The 19,492-nt window shown below is 43.5% G+C and overlaps 1 protein-coding gene across 25 annotated transcripts in view; it reads left to right on the top strand.

The window, feature by feature from the left end:
• Positions 1-19,492, top strand: part of TNIK (TRAF2 and NCK interacting kinase) — a 392,046-nt gene that overhangs the window by 226,884 nt on the left and 145,670 nt on the right. For all 25 annotated transcript variants that reach the window (XM_040349342.1, XM_040349345.1, XM_040349341.1 and 22 more), the window contains exons 8-9: positions 4,417-4,471; positions 7,899-7,977. In XM_040349342.1, the coding sequence (XP_040205276.1) occupies positions 4,417-4,471; positions 7,899-7,977 (134 nt within the window). The remainder of the gene's footprint in view (positions 1-4,416; positions 4,472-7,898; positions 7,978-19,492) is intronic.

Here is a 19,492-nt window from a genome sequence, read left to right as displayed (position 1 = left end):
GCCACCATCTTGCCTAGTAACCTCATACATAGGAGAATAGTCGGTTCTTTCTTGCTTAGAACCAGTAGGATTAATTCCTTGATGGCTTTGACTTTTATCAGAGGCAGAAACACCCTCTGTTGTTCTGTGTCGAATCTCATGCCGAGATATTCCAACTGCCTTGTGGGCTGGAATGCTGACTTCTCTCGATTTAGGACCCAGCCGAACCTCTCGAGGTATTGGACCGTGAGGGCCACTGCTCGTTCCAAGCCAGGAGACGAGTGATCTATGACTAGGAGGTCGTCCAGGTATGCTAGGATCGTGACCCCTTGGATCCTTAGCTTGGCTAGGATTGGAGCTAGGACCTTCGTGAACACCCGGGGGGCCGTAGCCAACCCGAAGGGAAGCGCCACGAATTGGAAATGACGCAAAGCCACCATAAAGCGTAGATATCTTTGATGTGGCTGATAAATTGGAACATGAAGGTAGGCATCCTTTATGTCTATGGACGCCATGAAGTCGTCCCTTTGGAGTGTGGCAGCTGCTGACCGCACGGATTCCATCCGAAAAGAGCGGACTTTTAGGTATGCATTTACCATCTTTAGGTCCAAAATTGGCCTGACATCTCCATTGGACTTTGGGATGATGAATAGGTTGGAGTAGAAACCCAGCCCTTGTTCTAGGACTGGTACCTCTACTATTACTTCCTGGGAGAGTAGATGATTTAATGCCGTCATTAATGCGGCTCCCTTCTCCGGATCGTTTGGAATCCTTGACTCCTGGAAATGAGGAGGAGGAAACCTTAGGAAGTCTAATCTGTAGCCCGTGGCCACGGAAGACCGTACCCATTTGTCGGGAATGCTGGCTTCCCAAACCTCTGAAAAGAGACGCAGCCTTCCCCCCACCTTCGTGGGTGGGGGCGCCCCTTCATAAGGCCGGCTTGGGGGCTGGTTTTGCTGGTTTGCGAAACCACTGCTTCCTGCCTCTAGCAGCCTGTCCCTGCGATTTGCTGTTGAAGCTGAAGTTTGCTTTCGCAGGAGGCTGTCGATACTGTTTGGCATTAGAGGGCCCCTGCCCAGGGGAGTACTGTCGTTTAAACGCAGGCCCCTGAAACTTCCTCTTAGTTGGCAAGAGAGTGCTTTTGCCGCTTGAAATGGTCTGAATATATTTATCCAGGTCTTCTCCGAAGAGACGTCCTCCATGGAAGGGGAACCCTACCAGGAGCTTCTTGCATGGGGGCTCTGCCTCCCAGCTCTTTAACCATAAGAGTCTTCTCATATGGATAAGGGATAATGATAAACGTGACGCTTGCTGGATAGAATCCTTAATCGCATCTACCGTAAAGCGTATGGCCCTAGGGACATCCGAAAATTCTTCTGCCTGCTGGGCAGAAATAAGTTTAAGCATCTGCTTAGTCTGATCCGATAATGCTTGTGCAACCCCAATCGCAGCCACAGCTGGCTGCACTACTGCCCCTGCAGTAGTGAAGGAGTTTTTAAGTAGTGCTTCCAAGCGTTTATCAACCGGATCCTTGAACACCTGTATGTTTTCTACAGGGCATGTTAACGATTTGTTAACACATGAGATGGCTGCGTCCACCGCAGGGGTAGCCCATCTCTTGGAAAATTTATCTTCCATAGGATATAAGGCAGAGAATCTTTTAGGTGGTAAAAAGATCTTATCTGGCTTGCTCCAATCTTGGAACAAAACTTCCTCTAGCAGAGGATGGATCGGAAAAACTGCGTTGTTTTGAGGCGCCCTTAGTGAGCCCAAAGCTGAAACAGTCGATACTTGGAGATCTGGTACTGGCAAGTTGAATGCAGTATGGACCAAGTCCGTTAAGGCTTGAACCCACCAGCTCTCCCCTTGGGAGACTGCTCCAGACTCCCCTGTATCCGGATCCTCGATCCCCGAACCTGCTTGGTCCTTGTCCAAGAGGTCGTCCAATTCCCCTGAGGAAAGGACCTCCTCTTCTGAGGGTCCACGCTCGGGCGACGGAGATCTATTCCGTTTTCTGCCCCGCATAGCCGTGGCTATCATTTTTTCCATTCTTTTTTCCATCTCCTTTAAAGAGGTGAATAATACCTCGTCCGTGACCATCCTAGGGTTGGACTGACCCGAGTCAGCTCCAGCCCCAGATCCCGATGGCCCCAAGGCTCCCTCTCGGGAAAGCAGCGGCATAACTTTGTCCGAGACCTCAGACTCTCTGGGGGAATCCCCACCTCTTGTACCCTCTGACCCGGATGCCATGGTACAATACCGAGGTACGCCTGCTAACCTATCGGTATTTGGAACTATAAATAGTTAATTGCCCAAACACCTGTTTGGGGGATAAAAAATGCCTTCTCTCCCTTTAATGGATCTTTTCTTTTCTCTTTTTTTTTTTTTTTTTTAAATCCAAGAAAGAAAAAACATTCTGTCCCCCTTAGTAGTATTGCCAAGAAAAAACTACTGAGATGGAAAAGAACAGCCTATTTCTAGGCTTGAAGACAGTCTTATGAAGACTGTAATATCTTTTTTGGCCACTGTGTGTCCTCGGCGCCCCGTACTGCCGCTCTGATCTCTTCCTCCTCAGTTCCAGCATAGACTGAGCTGATGGAACGAAAGGAAGGGCCGCCCCTTCCTTAAACCAACTGACCCGCCCTTCCCCCCTCAGCTAACGGCGCGAAATTGCGCCTATAACACGGGGACGCGCGCGCGCACCCGCCGACCGGGGGGGGGGGTGGGGAGGAAGGGAGCCCACGAGGAGGCCAGCGTTTGCCTGACATCCAGGCTGAGGAGGAAGAAACATGCAGCGTCGCCTGGAGGCTTGCAGGTAAGCACAGCTCTCTGAACACACACACACACACAGCCCCACTCAATGCTTTTCAATACTACCAGGGAGGTCACCTCTTATGGGGAATAACACATAGAGCCATCCTATCATTAAGATATGTGACTAACTTTGCCAGATGCAGCGCATAACTTTAGGCATGTCCCCTGTGACCCCCCAGAAAAAACCTGCTAAGAACCAAGTTCCGCAAGTTTCCCCTCACTTACCTGCTCCATGCCGCAGGACTTTGCCAAGCAAGAGGCCCAATCTTCCCCCATCTCCGTGGGGTTGTCTAGACCTTCAGGCCCTGGGTTCCTATGAAGGATCCACTGTCCTGGGCCCATATAGCACTCTGGCAACAGAAACATTAGGCCCCCAAAGGTTTCTAAGTTCTGGGCCCAGGGTCCAGCTCTCTAAAAAGAAAAGCATTATGGGCTATACCCCAAGGGTTTGGGGTCCGGTTACTGACCACTTTAGCGCTGAGGCCTTTGGACAGAACCGGTTAGCTCACCTAATCCCAAGGATGCGGAGGCAAGCTAAACCATGACCAACACCTAAGACACTGGCGTAAAAACTGAGGTACTCCTCCTATGGGAGGGCGTTATATAGGGAGGGGCATTTCCTGTTTGAGATTGCCAGTGTCCATCACCTGAAGGTACTCCATATAACCCATATAGTAATGAATGCCGCTCTGTGTCCCGTGATGTACGATAAAGAAAAAGCCGCGCAGCGCTAAATTAATGCATAAATTTAAATAAAAAAATATACAAAAGTTCATAAGTGAATCAGTTCATATGTGAAATACCATGTGGGGTATTTAGAAGCAATTATTGCATATAAATGAACACTCAGGATGAGAAAGAAATCCCTCCATGTTTGGCCCATTGCACTTAATTCCAGTATCCAAGCCAAAGGATCAGGATATCCCGTACATCCGAACCTGTCATCGGATATGCGCCATACATAGAAGCGAGTCATACCAGGAAGTAAAATCTCTGAGAAATAACTTGCCCTCCAGGGTGGTCACAGATCACAAACCATGTAATGAAGGGATAATTCACATAGCATGATATCGTTTAAAAACGGGCCACTATGACTCTCAGTCCTTGAATCGACTTCATAGTGATTCTTGGTACGATATCTGCATCCCTCGGAAACTGATTTGCGGCTCATGTATTCATAATAATATGGTTTTCTCTCTTTTGGAATAACTGCTGCATTCAGGCCAGACTTTGCTGTAAGGCTTGATGAGTGTTGCCGTCCTACACAGCTGTCCCATTTCAAGCCTCAGTTCATACTGCTGAGAATAAAGAAATAAAAAAACTTAGACGAGATCACCAGCCGAGACAGCCAGCGACACACAATTCATCTTGTTCGTTGTCGCTGTTCATCAGGAGTGAAAACCACAGCCCTTCACTATTGGAAAAGCATTTCCCATCAATTTGCAATGACGTTGTCCTTACTTGTTTATTTTTTTTCATTCCAAATTACACTTCCATCCAGAAAACAGAAAATTGATGACAGTCTGTCTTATATGCGAGTGTGAATCATTCATAAATAATTTGCTTTTTTTCTGTGTTGCTATTATGTTATCTAATATTTCCCTGTTTGTCTATATTTTTCAGAGTGATTTGTGGTCCTTAGGAATTACAGCCATAGAGATGGCAGAGGGAGCTCCTCGTAAGTTAAACATAACTGATGTTTCATGAACCAGCTGGTACACTAAACTGAACAAAAAGCAATTAGCGCAGTCAGTAAACTCCCTAAATTGAGTAGCAAGCATACACCAATCAGTGATTCCACAACACCCTTCTACGACATCAAAACATAAAATAGTGCATACAAACAACAGACTTGGGGGGCACACCCTAAAAATGTGTTTACATTCAAGATGGTGCTGCTATAAGACCGTCAAACAGAACAAAATAGATTATAGCGCACACATACGAAAATGATATTGAATCCTGCAAGGCTATTTAAAACACCTGAACATCTGGGGATTTGGTCACACTATATGGTCCTATAGTGCTAAGCCCACTACAGCATCAAAGTGCCCCATTATCAGTGGGTCCTACACTATTCATAGAATGAAATATCCTGCTTCTCTACCATGGGAGACAAACTGCTCTTTATGGAAGAACTATAAGGATAAAATAGTGCAGCTCTACCTGAGATATATCATATACGTGAATTTACATTCAATGTTACACTCAATATTCACATGTAACAAAATAAAACACGCATTAAAATGTATAAATCAGTATAGACCCACACAAATTTTAGGGGAAACGCTTAAGTGTCCTTACACCATGCAATAACCAAAGGTTAATGATATACAAGTCCAAAACAACAAATCTTCTTTAGTTAAATGTGCTAGAATCTTCTGTAATATAGGCGATTACACTCCTCCATAAATAATAACATACATTTCACCCAGTGTTGTGGGCCCGCTCACCTCTGTATTGGACCTCAAAGCTTCCTAAGAGGTTAAAACAGATTAAATCCATATTTATCTGCATGCAATTTAGATCTATCTTCAATAATTAGTCCTCCAGCAGACATCTTCCATAACAATAACTCACAATAATAGGAATGGCATAAAATAGAAAGGAAGACTAACTTTCTGTATGCTTTATTGTAATTTATTACAATAAAAAGGTTTAAAAACACACTTGTATATGATATATCTCGGCTAGCGCTGCACTACTTTATGTTTTGAAGCTGTTGAAATAGTTTCCGGAGAACTTTGATGTTGTGCAGTTGTATTTAAACATATCGTTATTTGCTCTTAAAGCTAAATTGTCAGCCTTAAGCATGGCTGCCCAACTGTCACCCCCACCAGTCCAATCAGAACATCAGTGGTCACTAATACCATTCCTGTTGGATTAGGTATAAGGAGGTGAGTAGGGTATACCCTGGAGGTTAGCAATAGATGTGTCTAGTAACAAAGTGAAACAAATTTCACACCGTTAAGACTCTTTTCACACTTGTTCCACCTGAACGTCACATGATTTTGCCATGATTTTTGCCACGTCTTTGATGAGATTTTGACGCAACTTGAAGCAATGCCTGTGTATGTGGACCTTAAGTTGCATCAAAGTCGGACTAAAGTCGTGCAGGGACTACTTTGAAGTTGCACAGATATTAATGGTATGCATTGGAAATCATGGGGTATGACTTGAAATGTGACATTGCAGTCCCAAGTCGTAGGACAAGTCACACAAGTGTGAAAGGAGCCTTAATGTTCCTTTGATCCTCATAAATATGTGCACCTAAAGCAAACACTTGAATTGTATCTCAGACAGTTCTACCAAATTCACAATATGGCTTAATACTTGTGTTACGTATCTTTAGTTTGAATTTCTTCATAATTACATAGTCAGGTTGAAAAAAGACAGAAGTCCATCTAGTTAAACCAATAAAAAAAAAATCATACAATCCGATATACACAATTCTATACCCAAAGTTGGTCCAGAGGAAGGCGAAACACCTCCAGCAAATCATGATCCAATTTACTACAGCAGGGGAAAAAATTCCATCCTGATCGCCCGATAGATAATCAGATTTTCCCTGAATCAACTTTTCCTATACATGTTAGTACCCAGTTATATCACATGCATTTAGGAAAGAATCCAGGCCTTTTTTAAAGGAATCTACTGAGCTGGCCAGAACCACTTCTGGAGGGAGTCTGTTCCACATTTTCACAGCTCTTACTGTGAAGAAACCTTTCAGTATTTGGAGATTAAATCTCTTTTCCTCTAGACTTATGCCGCGTACACACGATTGGAAATTCTGACAAGAAAAGTCCGATGTGAGCTTTTGGTCGGAAATTCCGACCGTGTGTATGCTCCTTTGTACTTTTGCGGTCAGAATTTCCACCAGCAAAAGATTAAGAGCAGGTTCTCTATTTTATAGACGGAAAAAATTCCTATCAGAAAATCCACTTGTCTGTATGCAATTCTGTCGCGCAAAAAAACATGCATGCTCAGAATCAAGCAGAAGACCCAAACTGCCTATTAAACTTCATTGATCTTGGCTCGTCGTACGTCTTGTACGTCACCGCATTCTTGACAGTTGGAATTTCCGACAAGATTTGTGTGACCGTGTGTATGCAACACAAGTTTGAGCCAACATTCCTTCAGAAAAATCCACGGTTTACTTGTCGGAATTTCCGATCGTGTGTACGCGACATTAGAGTGCCCCCTTGCCCTCTGTGATGATCTTAAAGTGAATAACTCAACACCAAGTTCACTATATGGACCACTTATATATTTGTACATGTTGATCATACCCCCCCCCCCCTTAATCGCCTCTTCTCAAGAGAGAATAAATGTAGTTCCTCTAATCTTTCCTTATAGCTGAGCTCCTTCATGCCTCTTATCAGTTTGGTTGTCCTTCTCTGCACTTTCTCCAGTTTCCCGATATCCTTTTTGAGAACTGGAGCCCAAAACTGAACTGCATATTCCAGATGAGGTTTTACAAAAATGATACCTCTCTCTGGAGTCCATACCTCTCCTAATACAAGAAATGACTTCGCCTGCTTTGGAAACCTCAGCTTGGCATTGCATGCCATTATTAAGCTTGTGATCTTTCCTGATACATTGTCCATATTCCCATTGATATTGAAGATCCTTCTCAATATTTTGCACATTTTTAGTACATTTTACATACAGTATTGATGTGGACCTACCTTTAAATCCGTTTAGGTCTTAGAATGAGCATTTTATGTTTGCCACTTTAACATTCGTGTTTTTAAAATACAATAGCATTTACTTAGTGGGCTTAGTGAACATTAGCTCTGTATTGGGTGTATTGAATAAAGCAAGGTATTTTTGTTGCTAAATTGTTACCATAAATCAAACTTCAGGAACGATTATCCCAGGTGGAGCTTTGCCATTCTTAGGAACAGGTTTTTGTAAAATAGGAGCAGACTAGTCTCTGTTTCAGTAGATTAGTGTAAAGGCTTCCTAAGCCCTATAGTGTTAATAGCAGATACATTATTTTCTGTCACTGTAAGCCAATGGCCTTAATTCCTCACACATATATAAAGCTGAAAATATTTTATGTTGCTTGCAGTTTCTGACTTTTTTTTTTTTTTAACCTTTAGCACTGTGTGATATGCATCCCATGAGAGCCTTGTTCCTAATCCCTCGGAATCCAGCTCCTAGATTGAAATCGAAGAAATGGTGAGTCATTGCTAAGGCTGATTTCCCCATGTATTTGTGAGATGAAAGCTCTGTATTGGCACTGGCCTGTATCTACAATAGGAAGATAAATGTGATCAGTGGTGTGAGAAGGCTTAATAAACCTTAAACGCCCTTATAAAATCAATTTGATCCTGTTTTACTCTTCCACTCGCAGTGTGCATACTTGGTCCAGACCTGTTGAAACTTGACTTGGCAGCCCGTCTGCGTGTAGCATAGCGTAATTTTTCACTGGAAACAACTTGTCATTCTAGAAAGGCATCGTTTATCTTGAAGGATTAGGAATGCACCAACTTGAATAGCATTCAGGCTGGGGCTGGGCTTCTAGTACTGCTTAAACACATTCTTTAGAAAAACCAAGGCAATATGCATCCGATTGTACACCATGCAGTTGTTACTTTTTTTCTAGCTGGTATGCAGTATTCAAAGGTAAATGCAAATTTGTGGTATCGAAAAAAACACACATACCTGAAATGGTTTCATTGCAGACAGACAAAATGTTAGTTTTGAATTGCTGGTGACTTTAAAAGTCAATATTTGTAGTAACATAGCTCATTCTTCTTTCAACTACTGTGGTCTATGCATACCATTTTAATGATTCTTAAATGTGAATTTTTATCCTTTAAGAAATCCAAATTGGCTTTAACTGGCCATTCATGAAAGTATCTGATTGTTCCCAATCAGACTCTGAGTTCTCTACTTATCATATTCTTCTGCTGCTCTTTGCATGGCAGGTGATCTCGCAATGACAGACTGTGTGCTGGCAATGAGGCGTTCTTTATTTGTGGGGAGCACCTTATCTGTGATCAGCACTGCTTGACAGCAGTTTATTTACTAGCTGCCAAGCTTGTCAAACTGCTGGAGCTCTTGTAAGGGCAACACTGATATCCCAGGGTTTACGAATAGTCATTTTCACTCCATGTACAGGAAGATTATTGCACAGCTGTACTGAAAACACCCTTTTTGTGCGGCAATTTTGTTTGGCTTCCTCAAAGTGTATTTCCGCTTTTGCAGCCAAATGGAGTTAACACCTACTTTATATTTCGTATTTGTCCCCATTCACATAGCATACCCTCAAAATATTAAACATTTGCAACTTACCTTTCTTAGGGCCCATTCACATACGATGCAGTGGGTTGCATTTTTTGACTGCATTACAACTGCAAAGACAGTCCAAAATCCATGTTATCCTATTGGCACACTATTGTAGTGCAGTGCCAAGAAAAAGTACAGCAAGCTGCATTGCACTTTGAAATGTGCGCAAATGCATGTCGATGCACGAAAATGTACCGCAACACAGTGCAGTGCACATAAAAGCCCAAAAAAGACTGAAGTGCAAGCTTAAGAAAAATTCATTGCAAATGCATGTAAAAACACAGCTCACATTCACATCACTGCGTATGCAAAAATGCACAGTAAACGTGCAGTTTCTTGTGTGAATAGGCCCTTGGAATTCTCCACTCTGGACTTTTCAGCAAGGAAAAATCCTAGGTAGTTTTCTTTGAGGAGGCTGGCAGCAGTTTGTCATAATTAGCCCTGTCTATACTGTGCAGGCAGATGTTCATAACTAGATTTGAACGCTGTCTGTCCAAACAAAGGGTTATAATTTTTATACAGGATTTATAAAGCTGCAACAGTTTATGCAATGCTTTATAAAGATGTAGAGGTTGGGCTTTTTGCCGTGGGGCTGAACAAAAAAAAAAAACAAGAACAGATTCCTCCATTAACACAAATGAGGGGGATGGAAGAATTCATAATTCACCCCCCTTCCCACCAACACATTGTATTCTGACAGCGGAACTGTTCAAATACACTAATCAGTGACTGCAGTTGCTGATTGAGAAAAGTTTTCTAGCTTGTCCATTTGACAGAAGTAGTTTGGGGATGACCACACACGGATCAAAATTCGCCCAGTCCCTGCTGAACCAGCCAAATGTCAATCTGTCTTAGGCCAGCATTGTTCAAAAAAATCTATCAGTAAGCCATAACGCCTCCTTCTGAGAAACATTTAGAACAGTGGTTCTCGACCTTTCTAGTGCCGTGACCCCTTGATAAAATATCTCAAGATGTGGGGACCCCTAACAGTAAAAAATATATTGTAACGTGGGTTGTCAGCACCCAAGGCAAGACAAATAATTTGCGCTCCTAACCCACAGACATTTAGCGCACCCTGAGTCCCTTCCACTTGTACAGTATTAAAACTCCTTATGGTACATTTAGGATGTACCACTCTTTCTCTTTGTTCTCCTTTATTTCCCTTTTTTTTTTCCTCTCTATCCTAATTTTTTTGTTCCCTCATCCCTCTCTCGAGCTGTCTTTCTTGTTCTTTCTCTTATTATTTCTCTCCCTTTTTTCTTTATTCAACCCCCTCTTTTCCTCTCCCTTCCATGTATTCTCTATTTTTATTCCTTCTCTTACTACGTGGTGGGGGGTGGGATGAGTGGCAATGCTGGGGGGAGTTCTGATCAGCCAAATTAGGTGCTCTTGATCAAGGTCATCTGCTGATCTGAGAACTGTAGTGGGGACTTTTAATGGCAACTCCTCCAGCCCCTGCCACTTCACATTCCTCACCAGTCAGCTGACCTCCAGTCTCTGCCCCCCAGCCATGCCATGAACTGAATGGGTGGCTGCAAAGAGGCTGAGTGTGCGGCCACAGGCTCCAGGGACAGCCCTACCAGGTGGTCACAAAAGGGCTGGGAGAGTGGTTCGGGCTTCAGGAACAGCCCAGGATTCAGTGACCCCTGGCAAATCGTCATTTGACCCCCGAGGGGGTCCCGACCCCCAGGTTGAGAACCACTGATTTAGAAAGTAAGGAAAATTTAAGGCATGCTGTGTGAAAAAACATAACATACATATATTATGGGATTTTGTCAAATTTGACAGGTGGAAATACCCACTAAGAAGTAGAGAACCGTTAAAGCGATTCTAAAAGTTTTTTTAGTTTTTATTTTAAATAACAAACGTCATACTTGCCTGCTCTGTGCAATCCTAATCCTTCTCTTCTCAGGTCCCCTGCTTGCACTCATAGCTCCTTTCCCCGCCAAGTGCCCCCTTGGAAAGCAGTTCTTGTGTAGGCTCCCTCCTGAGCCGCCCTGTCTGTGCCTATTGACACACAAGGCGGCTTGGCCCCATCCCCTGGTCCCCTCTAACTAGCTGTGATTGAAAGCAGCTGAAGCCAATGGCATTGGTTGCCGTGTCTCAGCCAATGAGGGGGGGGAGAGCTGCTCTTCTGCACATCGCTGGGTCAAGAATGGGCTTGGGTAAGTATAAAGGGGGGTGGGGGTGGTGCATCTAGAAGTTTTGCACTAATGCATTAAGGTAAAAAACCTTCCACCTTTACAGCCACTTTAACTGTGCATAACTGGAAAACTGTTTCCACTCGTAGTACTCTAATATTTCTTAAATTTGAACTTTAATTGCACACTATTGCTTGTTTTATTTTGTTATGTCATTAAATAATGGCAGTTGTATAGTACTGTACTGACTATCTGGAGTCTCTGAAATTTGCCTGAAGCCTTGGGGTGTGGGACTTTATTTCTGGAATTATGAGAGTTCCTACTGATCCTCGGTCAGCCCTGCTCTGATAAAGTATTTATTTATTAGAGCCGGCAATATGCTTTCTGTTCTTTACCCTCAGTATAGCCTTGAGCTGTCATCGGTGCCACTGCAAAGACATAATTGTTTTACTGAGCTTCGTAAAATGTTGTTCACATACACAAATGATGCTGGTATCCTTTTAAACAAGAGAAACAGGTCAGGATTTTAGTCCCACTTCAGCACTGAATTGCATAAAACACCTGAAATATGACATTCAATGTTAACTTAGATTTACAATCAAACTTTAGCAGCACAGATTCTCAGAAAACCTGCATGCGCAGATATCCCACAGATGCTCAACAGGGTTTAGGTCTGGAGACATGCTTGGCCAGTCCATCACCTTTACCCTCAGCTTCTTTAGTTGTCATGTTGGAATACTGCCCTGCGGCCCAGTTTCCGAAGGGAGGGGATCATGCTCTGCTTCAGTATGTCACAGTACATGTTGCCATTCACGGTTCCCTCAATGAACTGTAGTTACCCAGTGCTGGCAGCACTCATGCAGCCCCAGACCATGACACTCCCACCACCATGCTTGACTGTAGGCAAGACACACTTGTCTTTGTACTCCTCACCTGGTTGCTGATACACACGCTTGACACCATCGGAACCAAATAAATGTATCTTGGTCTCATCAGACCACAGAACCTGGTTCCAGTAATCCATGTCCTTAGTCTGCTTGTCTTCAGCAAACTATTTGCGGGCTTTCTTGTGCATCACCTTTTGAAGAGACTTCCTTCTGGGACAACAGCCATGCAGGCCAGTTTGATGCAGTGTGCGGCGTATGGTCAGAGCACTGACTGGCTGTTCTCCCACCCTTTCAAACTCTGCAGCAATGCTGGCAGCACTCGTACATCTATTTCCCAAAGACAACCGCTGCATATGACGCTGAGCACGTGCACTTGACTTCTTTGGTCGACCATGGCAAGGCTTGTTCTGAGTGGAACCTGTCCTGTTAAACCGCTGTATGGTCTTGGCCAACATGCTGCAGTTCAGTTTCAGGGTCTTCTTATAGCCTTGGCCGTTTTTATGTAGAACAACAATTCATTTTTTCAGATCCTCAGAGTTCTATGCCATGGGGTGCCATGTTGAACAGCTGGTGTTGTGCTGTTTATACATATGCCATCTTTCCATTGTGCCACCTTTCTAGAGTCTGTCAAGGAATTACACAGTACCAATAATATAGTATGGTGTGCCTGTATGCAAAAGTTCTTATTTGATTTTTTTTTCCTCCACATTCAGCCATTCACTAACCCCCTACTACCATTCTGTGTGCTTGCTGTGTCACCATCACCAGTGACATCCTCTTATGTTGTGGTAGCAGCTCTACTAGACACGATTCCATGTCGCAATCTCAAAATTAAATAATCTTTATTTGGGCCTGGTCCTTCATCAGAAAAGCTGAGAAGATCAACAGCAGAAGGGAGTATACTTCAGTAATGTGCCATGTACACATGTAAATACAATTAAAAGAGAAGTTGGGGATTTACGAAAAAAATATATGCTTACCTAGGTGGATGCAGCATCTGTCCCCTGTTACCTCCAAAACCAAGAACTGAGCGATTAAAGCTGATCGCTGATCACTCAGTTCTCGGAATTCCGCGAGCAGAGAGTCAGTGACTGTTGGTCACCAGCCCTCCGCTTTTGCCACTCCATAACTCACTGGAAAGCCGGACTGTGGAGGGGGGCGGGAGCGGCTGGCTCTCTGCGGCGCACTAAAAGGCTGAGCCAGCTGCCTGTTCAAGCATCTGGGTGGATCCCATCACTAAATTTGGGTTCTCTTCAGAGTCTGGAGCAGCTGAATATGGGTCACAGGAGTGCAGAACGACGTGCACACAGAAGTAGGGCCAAAAGAACTTTGCACCTACTCCTCCTTTAAAGCGGAGGTTCACCCATAGAGAACACATTTTCCCCTTAGATGAATGCTCGTTTTGTCTAGGGGAATCAGCTAGTTGTTTTAAAATATGACCTGCACTTACCGTTTACGAGATGCATCTTCTCCGCCGCTTCCGGGTATGGGCTGCGGGACTGGGCGTTTCTTCTTGATTGACAGTCTTCCGAGAGGCTTCCGACGGTCGCATCCATCGCGTCACGATTTTCCGAAAGATGCCGAACGTCGGTGCGCAGGCGCAGTATAGAGCCGCACCGACGTTCGGCTTCTTTCGGCTACGAGTGACGCGATGGATGCGACCGTCGGAAGCCTCTCGGAAGACTGTCAATCAAGAAGGAATGCCCGCTCCCAAAGACCCATACCCGGAAGCGACGGAGAAGACGGGTAAGTACTGCTCATATTTTAAAACAACTAGCTGTTTCCCCTAGACAAAACGAGCAGGAATCTAAGGGGAAAAGGTAAAAAAAAAAAAAAATGGGTGAACTCCCGCTTTAAAGTTTTGCCCACTCTTCTTGGCTTGAACAAGGGAAAGAGGATGGGCTGAACCAGGGAAAAAGGGTGGGTTCAACAAGATTTTGTATTTTATTTACACCAGTATTCTTTCATAATAGAAATCAACTGAATTTACTTTCTGCATTAGATACTATTTTTTGAGTTTGCCCAAGTTGCTGTTGTCCTCTATTTATTTTTAGCTGATTTCTTCTACTTACCTGCATTGTCATTGTGTCTGTGTTGTTCCTTAGTTCTTTTTCTTTTAGGCTGTCATCTGTAGTTCATATTTTTTGTCTTATCTCATTCTCCGCTTGACTTGAGCGAGCAACTTTGTGCTTTTTCATCACGGAGGAAATATGCCAGCTCAGTGATCTGAATAGAAAGATGCCATTTCCGCTGGGAACAGCACCTGGTGCGCATGTGACTCAGGAGGAGGACTTCAGCAGCACATGGCGTGATCCTGCAGAGATCACCAAATGACACAGAATAGCACAAAAAAACATGTTGCACAGAGATTCTTTTGTCATTTGTACAGAGAGGGTTTGCATTGTTTTATTTCTTTTAGCTTCGATGAACTGTACATTTCCAAACCATATGTGTTATTTGTATTTCTGGCTTGCTTTGTAAATTAAAGCAGACCTTCAGTCATTTTTTCAACTTTCCATCTATTAAATCTCCTGCCTTTGCTGCTTTAACTATGGATAGTAAAACATTTTTTTTTCTGCCAGTAAATACCTTATACAGTCCACTTCCTGTTTCTTGTCTGGTCATTAGCCTAGGCTTATGACATCATGCACAGCTCTCTCACTCTCGTGAGAGTTTGCCAGGAAGGGAGGGGGATTAGTCATAATAGGGCCAATGAGAGCTGCAGAGCAGGAGGCATGCTTCTGTGTGTCTGTGTAAATCCAGGAAGTGAACAGGCAGCAGCTTCACCTTTCCACAGTTAAAATGGTTGCAGCCAGACTTGGTGAGGGAGATTTATGCAGCATATTTGGTAAGTACAGAATCGCAGTATATATAAAATAATATGCAAAGAAGCTTCAGAATGGCAACAGAATTTTTATTACAAATTATGTGAGCAGTCTGCAGTTCCTCTTTAAAGTGTCTTGTCAACCCTATATATGTATATATATAATATATATAATTATTTTTATTTTATTTTTTGAAGAGATCAATGTTGAGCATACCTCATGAGTGGCCACCACCAGGCTCCCTAAATCATTAGAGGAGTTTAGCGATTTGGCTTGCCAGTTTGTTTCAGAAACTGAGATGTCTGCTTTGGGTGGACTTATTATGTGTGTAATATGGTACCCATTTGCCATTGCTAAGAAGTGCTTCCCTTCTATTCTTGTCCTGTCTATGTCAGAGTAACTACAGAGGCAAAAGTTCTTAAAAATTAACCCAGCTCACACAGCATTTTTTTTTTTTGGAAAAAAAAAGTCTTTACTCATATCAAAGGCTTCACATAAAATAGGTATAATAAACACTTGCCATGATTTTCCCTTTTAGAAAATACAGCTAGGCTCCAGTGACCTCTGGGTATGAAAGGGTTTAATAATTATATTAAAATATCAAATCTAAAAGTGTGAATATATACAGTGTGTGAAATCCTCACTTTGGGTGACAGAAGACCTTGTCTTGGCATTGATCCTTGCTCTATAATTATAAAAGTTAAGAATTGTAATTCAGTATTTTATATATATATATATATATATATACACACACACACTCACACACTGTGTGTGTATTTATGTGTGTGTGTATATATATATATATATATATATATATATATATATATGTACTGAATTGCAATTCTTAACTTTTATAATTATAGAGCAAAGATCAATGCCAAGACAAGGGGGTAGATTCAGGTAGCAATTACGCCTGCGTATCCATAGATACACAGCGTAATTGCTAAGTAGCGCCAGCGTATCGACTTTCTGTATTCAGAAAGCTCGATACGCCGACTGTAGCCTAAGATATGACTGGCATAAGGCTCTTATGCCGTCGTATCTTAGGCTGCATTCTTACGATGGCCACTAGGTGGCGTTCCCGTAGTGGTCAGCGTAGAGTATGCAAATTGCATACTCACGCCGATTCACAAACGTACGCGCGCCCGGCGTTCGAGTTTTACGTCGTTTGCGTTCGTCGATTTCCGCGTAAGGCTGCTCCTGCTATTAGGAGGCACAGCCAATGGTAAGTACCGTATTTATCGGCGTATAACGCGCACCGGCGCCTAACGCGCACCTAATTTTATGAGGGAAGTTTCAGGAAAAAAAACTAAATTTTAAATAAAGAACTTTGAATATGGTATGGTATTATTTTGGAATTATTTTGGGGATTTATTTATTTAGTGCTTGCAGGTTGTTTTATTTTTAAACATTTCAGTTCATTTATTTTTATTTTTTTATTGGAGTTAATGAATTCAATGCTTGGACAATGCTCAAACACCCCCATCCCCCCCTTATTAACCCTTTAATTTTGAGGGATTTGTACCTTCTTACTGAAGCAGATTCCTGTCAGATTCAAAAGGCTCTGAGTCTCGCGGTAGTCAGCGTAACCATGGTAACCCTCTGCACGGCGGGAAAGTTACACTGACTACCGCGAGACTTGGAGCAGGAAGCTTCCTCTGTCAACTGCAGCCTGAGACCCGCACAGAACCCCGGCCATGTCTGACACTTATCACAGCACTGAAGTGGGCGAAGGCTGCCTGAGATCTGAGGATCGAGTCCCGCACATCACCCAAGCTCCGACGGTGTCTCCGATGCGGTCTCCGATGCTGATTACAGCACTGCAGTGGGGGGGATGGCTGCCGGAGATCGAGCGCCCGAGACCGGCACATCACACAGGCTGACCCGCACATCACACAGGCTGACCCGCACATCACACAGGTTCTGACGGTGTCTCCGAAGAGGATTACAGTATGTACAATGTTGTAAAGTATGTACAATGGGTTTTTGGTAAATGCATATCGGCGTATACCGCGCATATCGGCGTATAACGCGCACATGCTTTTTCCACATTATTTTCAAGATGAAAAAGTGCGCGTTATACGCCGATAAATACGGTATACACGTCGTTCCCGCGTCGCGATTTTTCGAAATTTACGTCGTTTGCGTAAGTGAATCGTGAATGGCGCTGGGCGCCATTTACATTCACGTCGAAGCAAATGACGTCCTTGCGATGTCATTTACCGCAATGCACGTCTGGAAATTTTCCCGACGGAGCATGCACAGTACGTTCGGCGTGGGAACGCGCCTAATTTAAATGATCCACGCCCCCTACGGGATCATTTAAATTACGCGCGCTTACGCCGGCCACTTTTACGAAACGCCCCCGCAAATTACGGAGCAAATGCTTCGTGAATGAAGCGTAGCTCAAGTAATTTATGGAGGCGTAGCGTAAAAACGGTACGCTGCGCATCCGTAGTAGTGCGCGCCCCTACCTGAATCTACCCCAATGTCTTCTGTCACCCAAAGTGAGGATTTCAAAGTGAACACCCCATCCCCCAAGTTTTTTAAATCGTGATAGAAAAACGAACACAAATTTAAAACATGCAATTTTTTTTTAGAAATTACACCTAGTAGTATGTTATGAATGAAAGATCCACTAGTAGATGAATGATGAATGTATGTAGATGAATGTAGAATGTAGATGAATATAGAACAGGACCCCGAACTGTCATACTGATAGCTTAGTCCTTCAGATTTCCTATGGAGAACATAGCTCTTCCTACATAATTATCAGAGCCCTGTGTCAGCCGGTAGCTTTCCCCTGTGTATTATCAGCACACAGAACTCTTGATAGAATGTGGTCGACGGTCACACTAACAGCAGAGAGGAGAACCACTGGTTACATAATGTTTGACAGCTCCATTCTGCACAGTGCAGTAGATAGCTGGGTGATGCAGAGGCAGATAACAAGGCTCCTGCACCAGTTATGCCCCTTATAGCACCACGCCCAGTACCTTTGCTGCTGCCTCAGTTTGGCTCTGCCAAGGAATAATTAAGGGCGTTGGGTAGCTGGGAGTACCTTTTGACTGCCAAAACCCTCCTCAAAAGAAAAAAGGAAACATCACTGATGTGTGTGTGTTACCTGCATTAGAAAGGGTTTGTGTTCTGTACATATATTCTAATACAGGCGGTCCCCTAGTTATAAACATCCGACTTACAAACGACTCCTACTTACAAACAGAGGAAGACAACAGGAAGTGAGAGGAAATCTACCCCTAGGAAGGGAAAGTCACTTCTGTAATAGTTATTATGGGAAAAAGGTGTCTCCTCTCCACTGATGCTGTATCATCAAGGCTTGTTTCCACAACAACCCAACATTTTCAAAATCCAATTGTCATTGGGACAGAAAGTGAGGTGAAATCTTCTGAACAGGGGCGCAGACAGCAAAACAAAAATTATAGGGGTGATAACCCTTCCCTATGCTTTCCAAAAAGCTTAAAACTTAAAAAAAAAATTTCTGGCTGGAGCTACACTTAAAAAATGTACCTGTATCGACTAACAAATGGATTCAACTTAAGAACAAACCTACAGACCCTGGGGTAGATTCACGTACGGGCGCGCATAGTTACGGCGGTGCAGCGTTTCGTATTTATGCTACGCCGCTGTAACTTACAGGAGCAAGTGCTGTATTCACAAGGCACTTGCTCCGTAAGTCGCGGCGGCGTAGCGTAAAAGGGGCCGGCATAAGCGCGCGTAATTCAAATGTGGAAGGGGGGCGTGTTTTATTTAAATTTATGATGACCTGACGTGATTGACGTTTTGGCATGCGCCGTCCGTGTACATATCCCAGTGTGCATTGCTTCCAAGTACGGCGCAACGTCGTTTTGGTTTCGACGTGAACGTAAATTACGTCCAGCCCTATTCGCGAACGACTTACGCAAAAAATTCAAATTTCGAAGCGGGAACGACGTCCATACTTAACATTGGCTGCGCCTCCTAATAGCAGGAGCAACGTTACGTCGAAAAAGCCTTAACGCAAACAACGAATGCCGGGCGCACGTACGTTTGTGAATCGGCGTATCTAGGAAATTAGCATATTCTATGCCGACAACAACAGAAGCGCCCATAGCGGCCAAAGTTATATTGCACACAATTCTACGCCGCCGCAATCAAGTTACGTCGGTGGAGGAAGCCTATTTTTTCAGCGTAACTGCCTTTGAGAATCGGCGTAACGCTACGCGGGCACGGGAATTCAAATTACGGCGGCGTATGTGAATCTACCCCTTTGTCTTGTTTGAAAACCGGGGACCCCCTGTAGCTGCTAAATTTTAGGTCATTTTTGGCCTGCTAAAAAAAATAATGAAAAAAAAAGCAGTTTTGGTTCCCAACTTCCGTGTGGTTCTTTAAATCATGTATAAAATAGACAAGTAGTGGGCCTGTTGTCAGGAATACCCAGTAATCCTACTGGACACAAGAGAATAAAAGAAACATCATTCAGTAAACTTCACTTTCTAGACCAATTTATGGGCTCTTCTTACATCTGCTAGATTTTCACACCAAACGGTAT

Source organism: Rana temporaria, chromosome 4, assembly GCF_905171775.1.
Source record: "Rana temporaria chromosome 4, aRanTem1.1, whole genome shotgun sequence".
In the NCBI taxonomy this organism is placed as follows: Eukaryota; Metazoa; Chordata; class Amphibia; order Anura; family Ranidae; genus Rana; species Rana temporaria.
The sequence above is the reverse complement of the archived record's forward strand: the minus strand, read 5'-3'. Positions and strand labels throughout refer to the sequence as shown.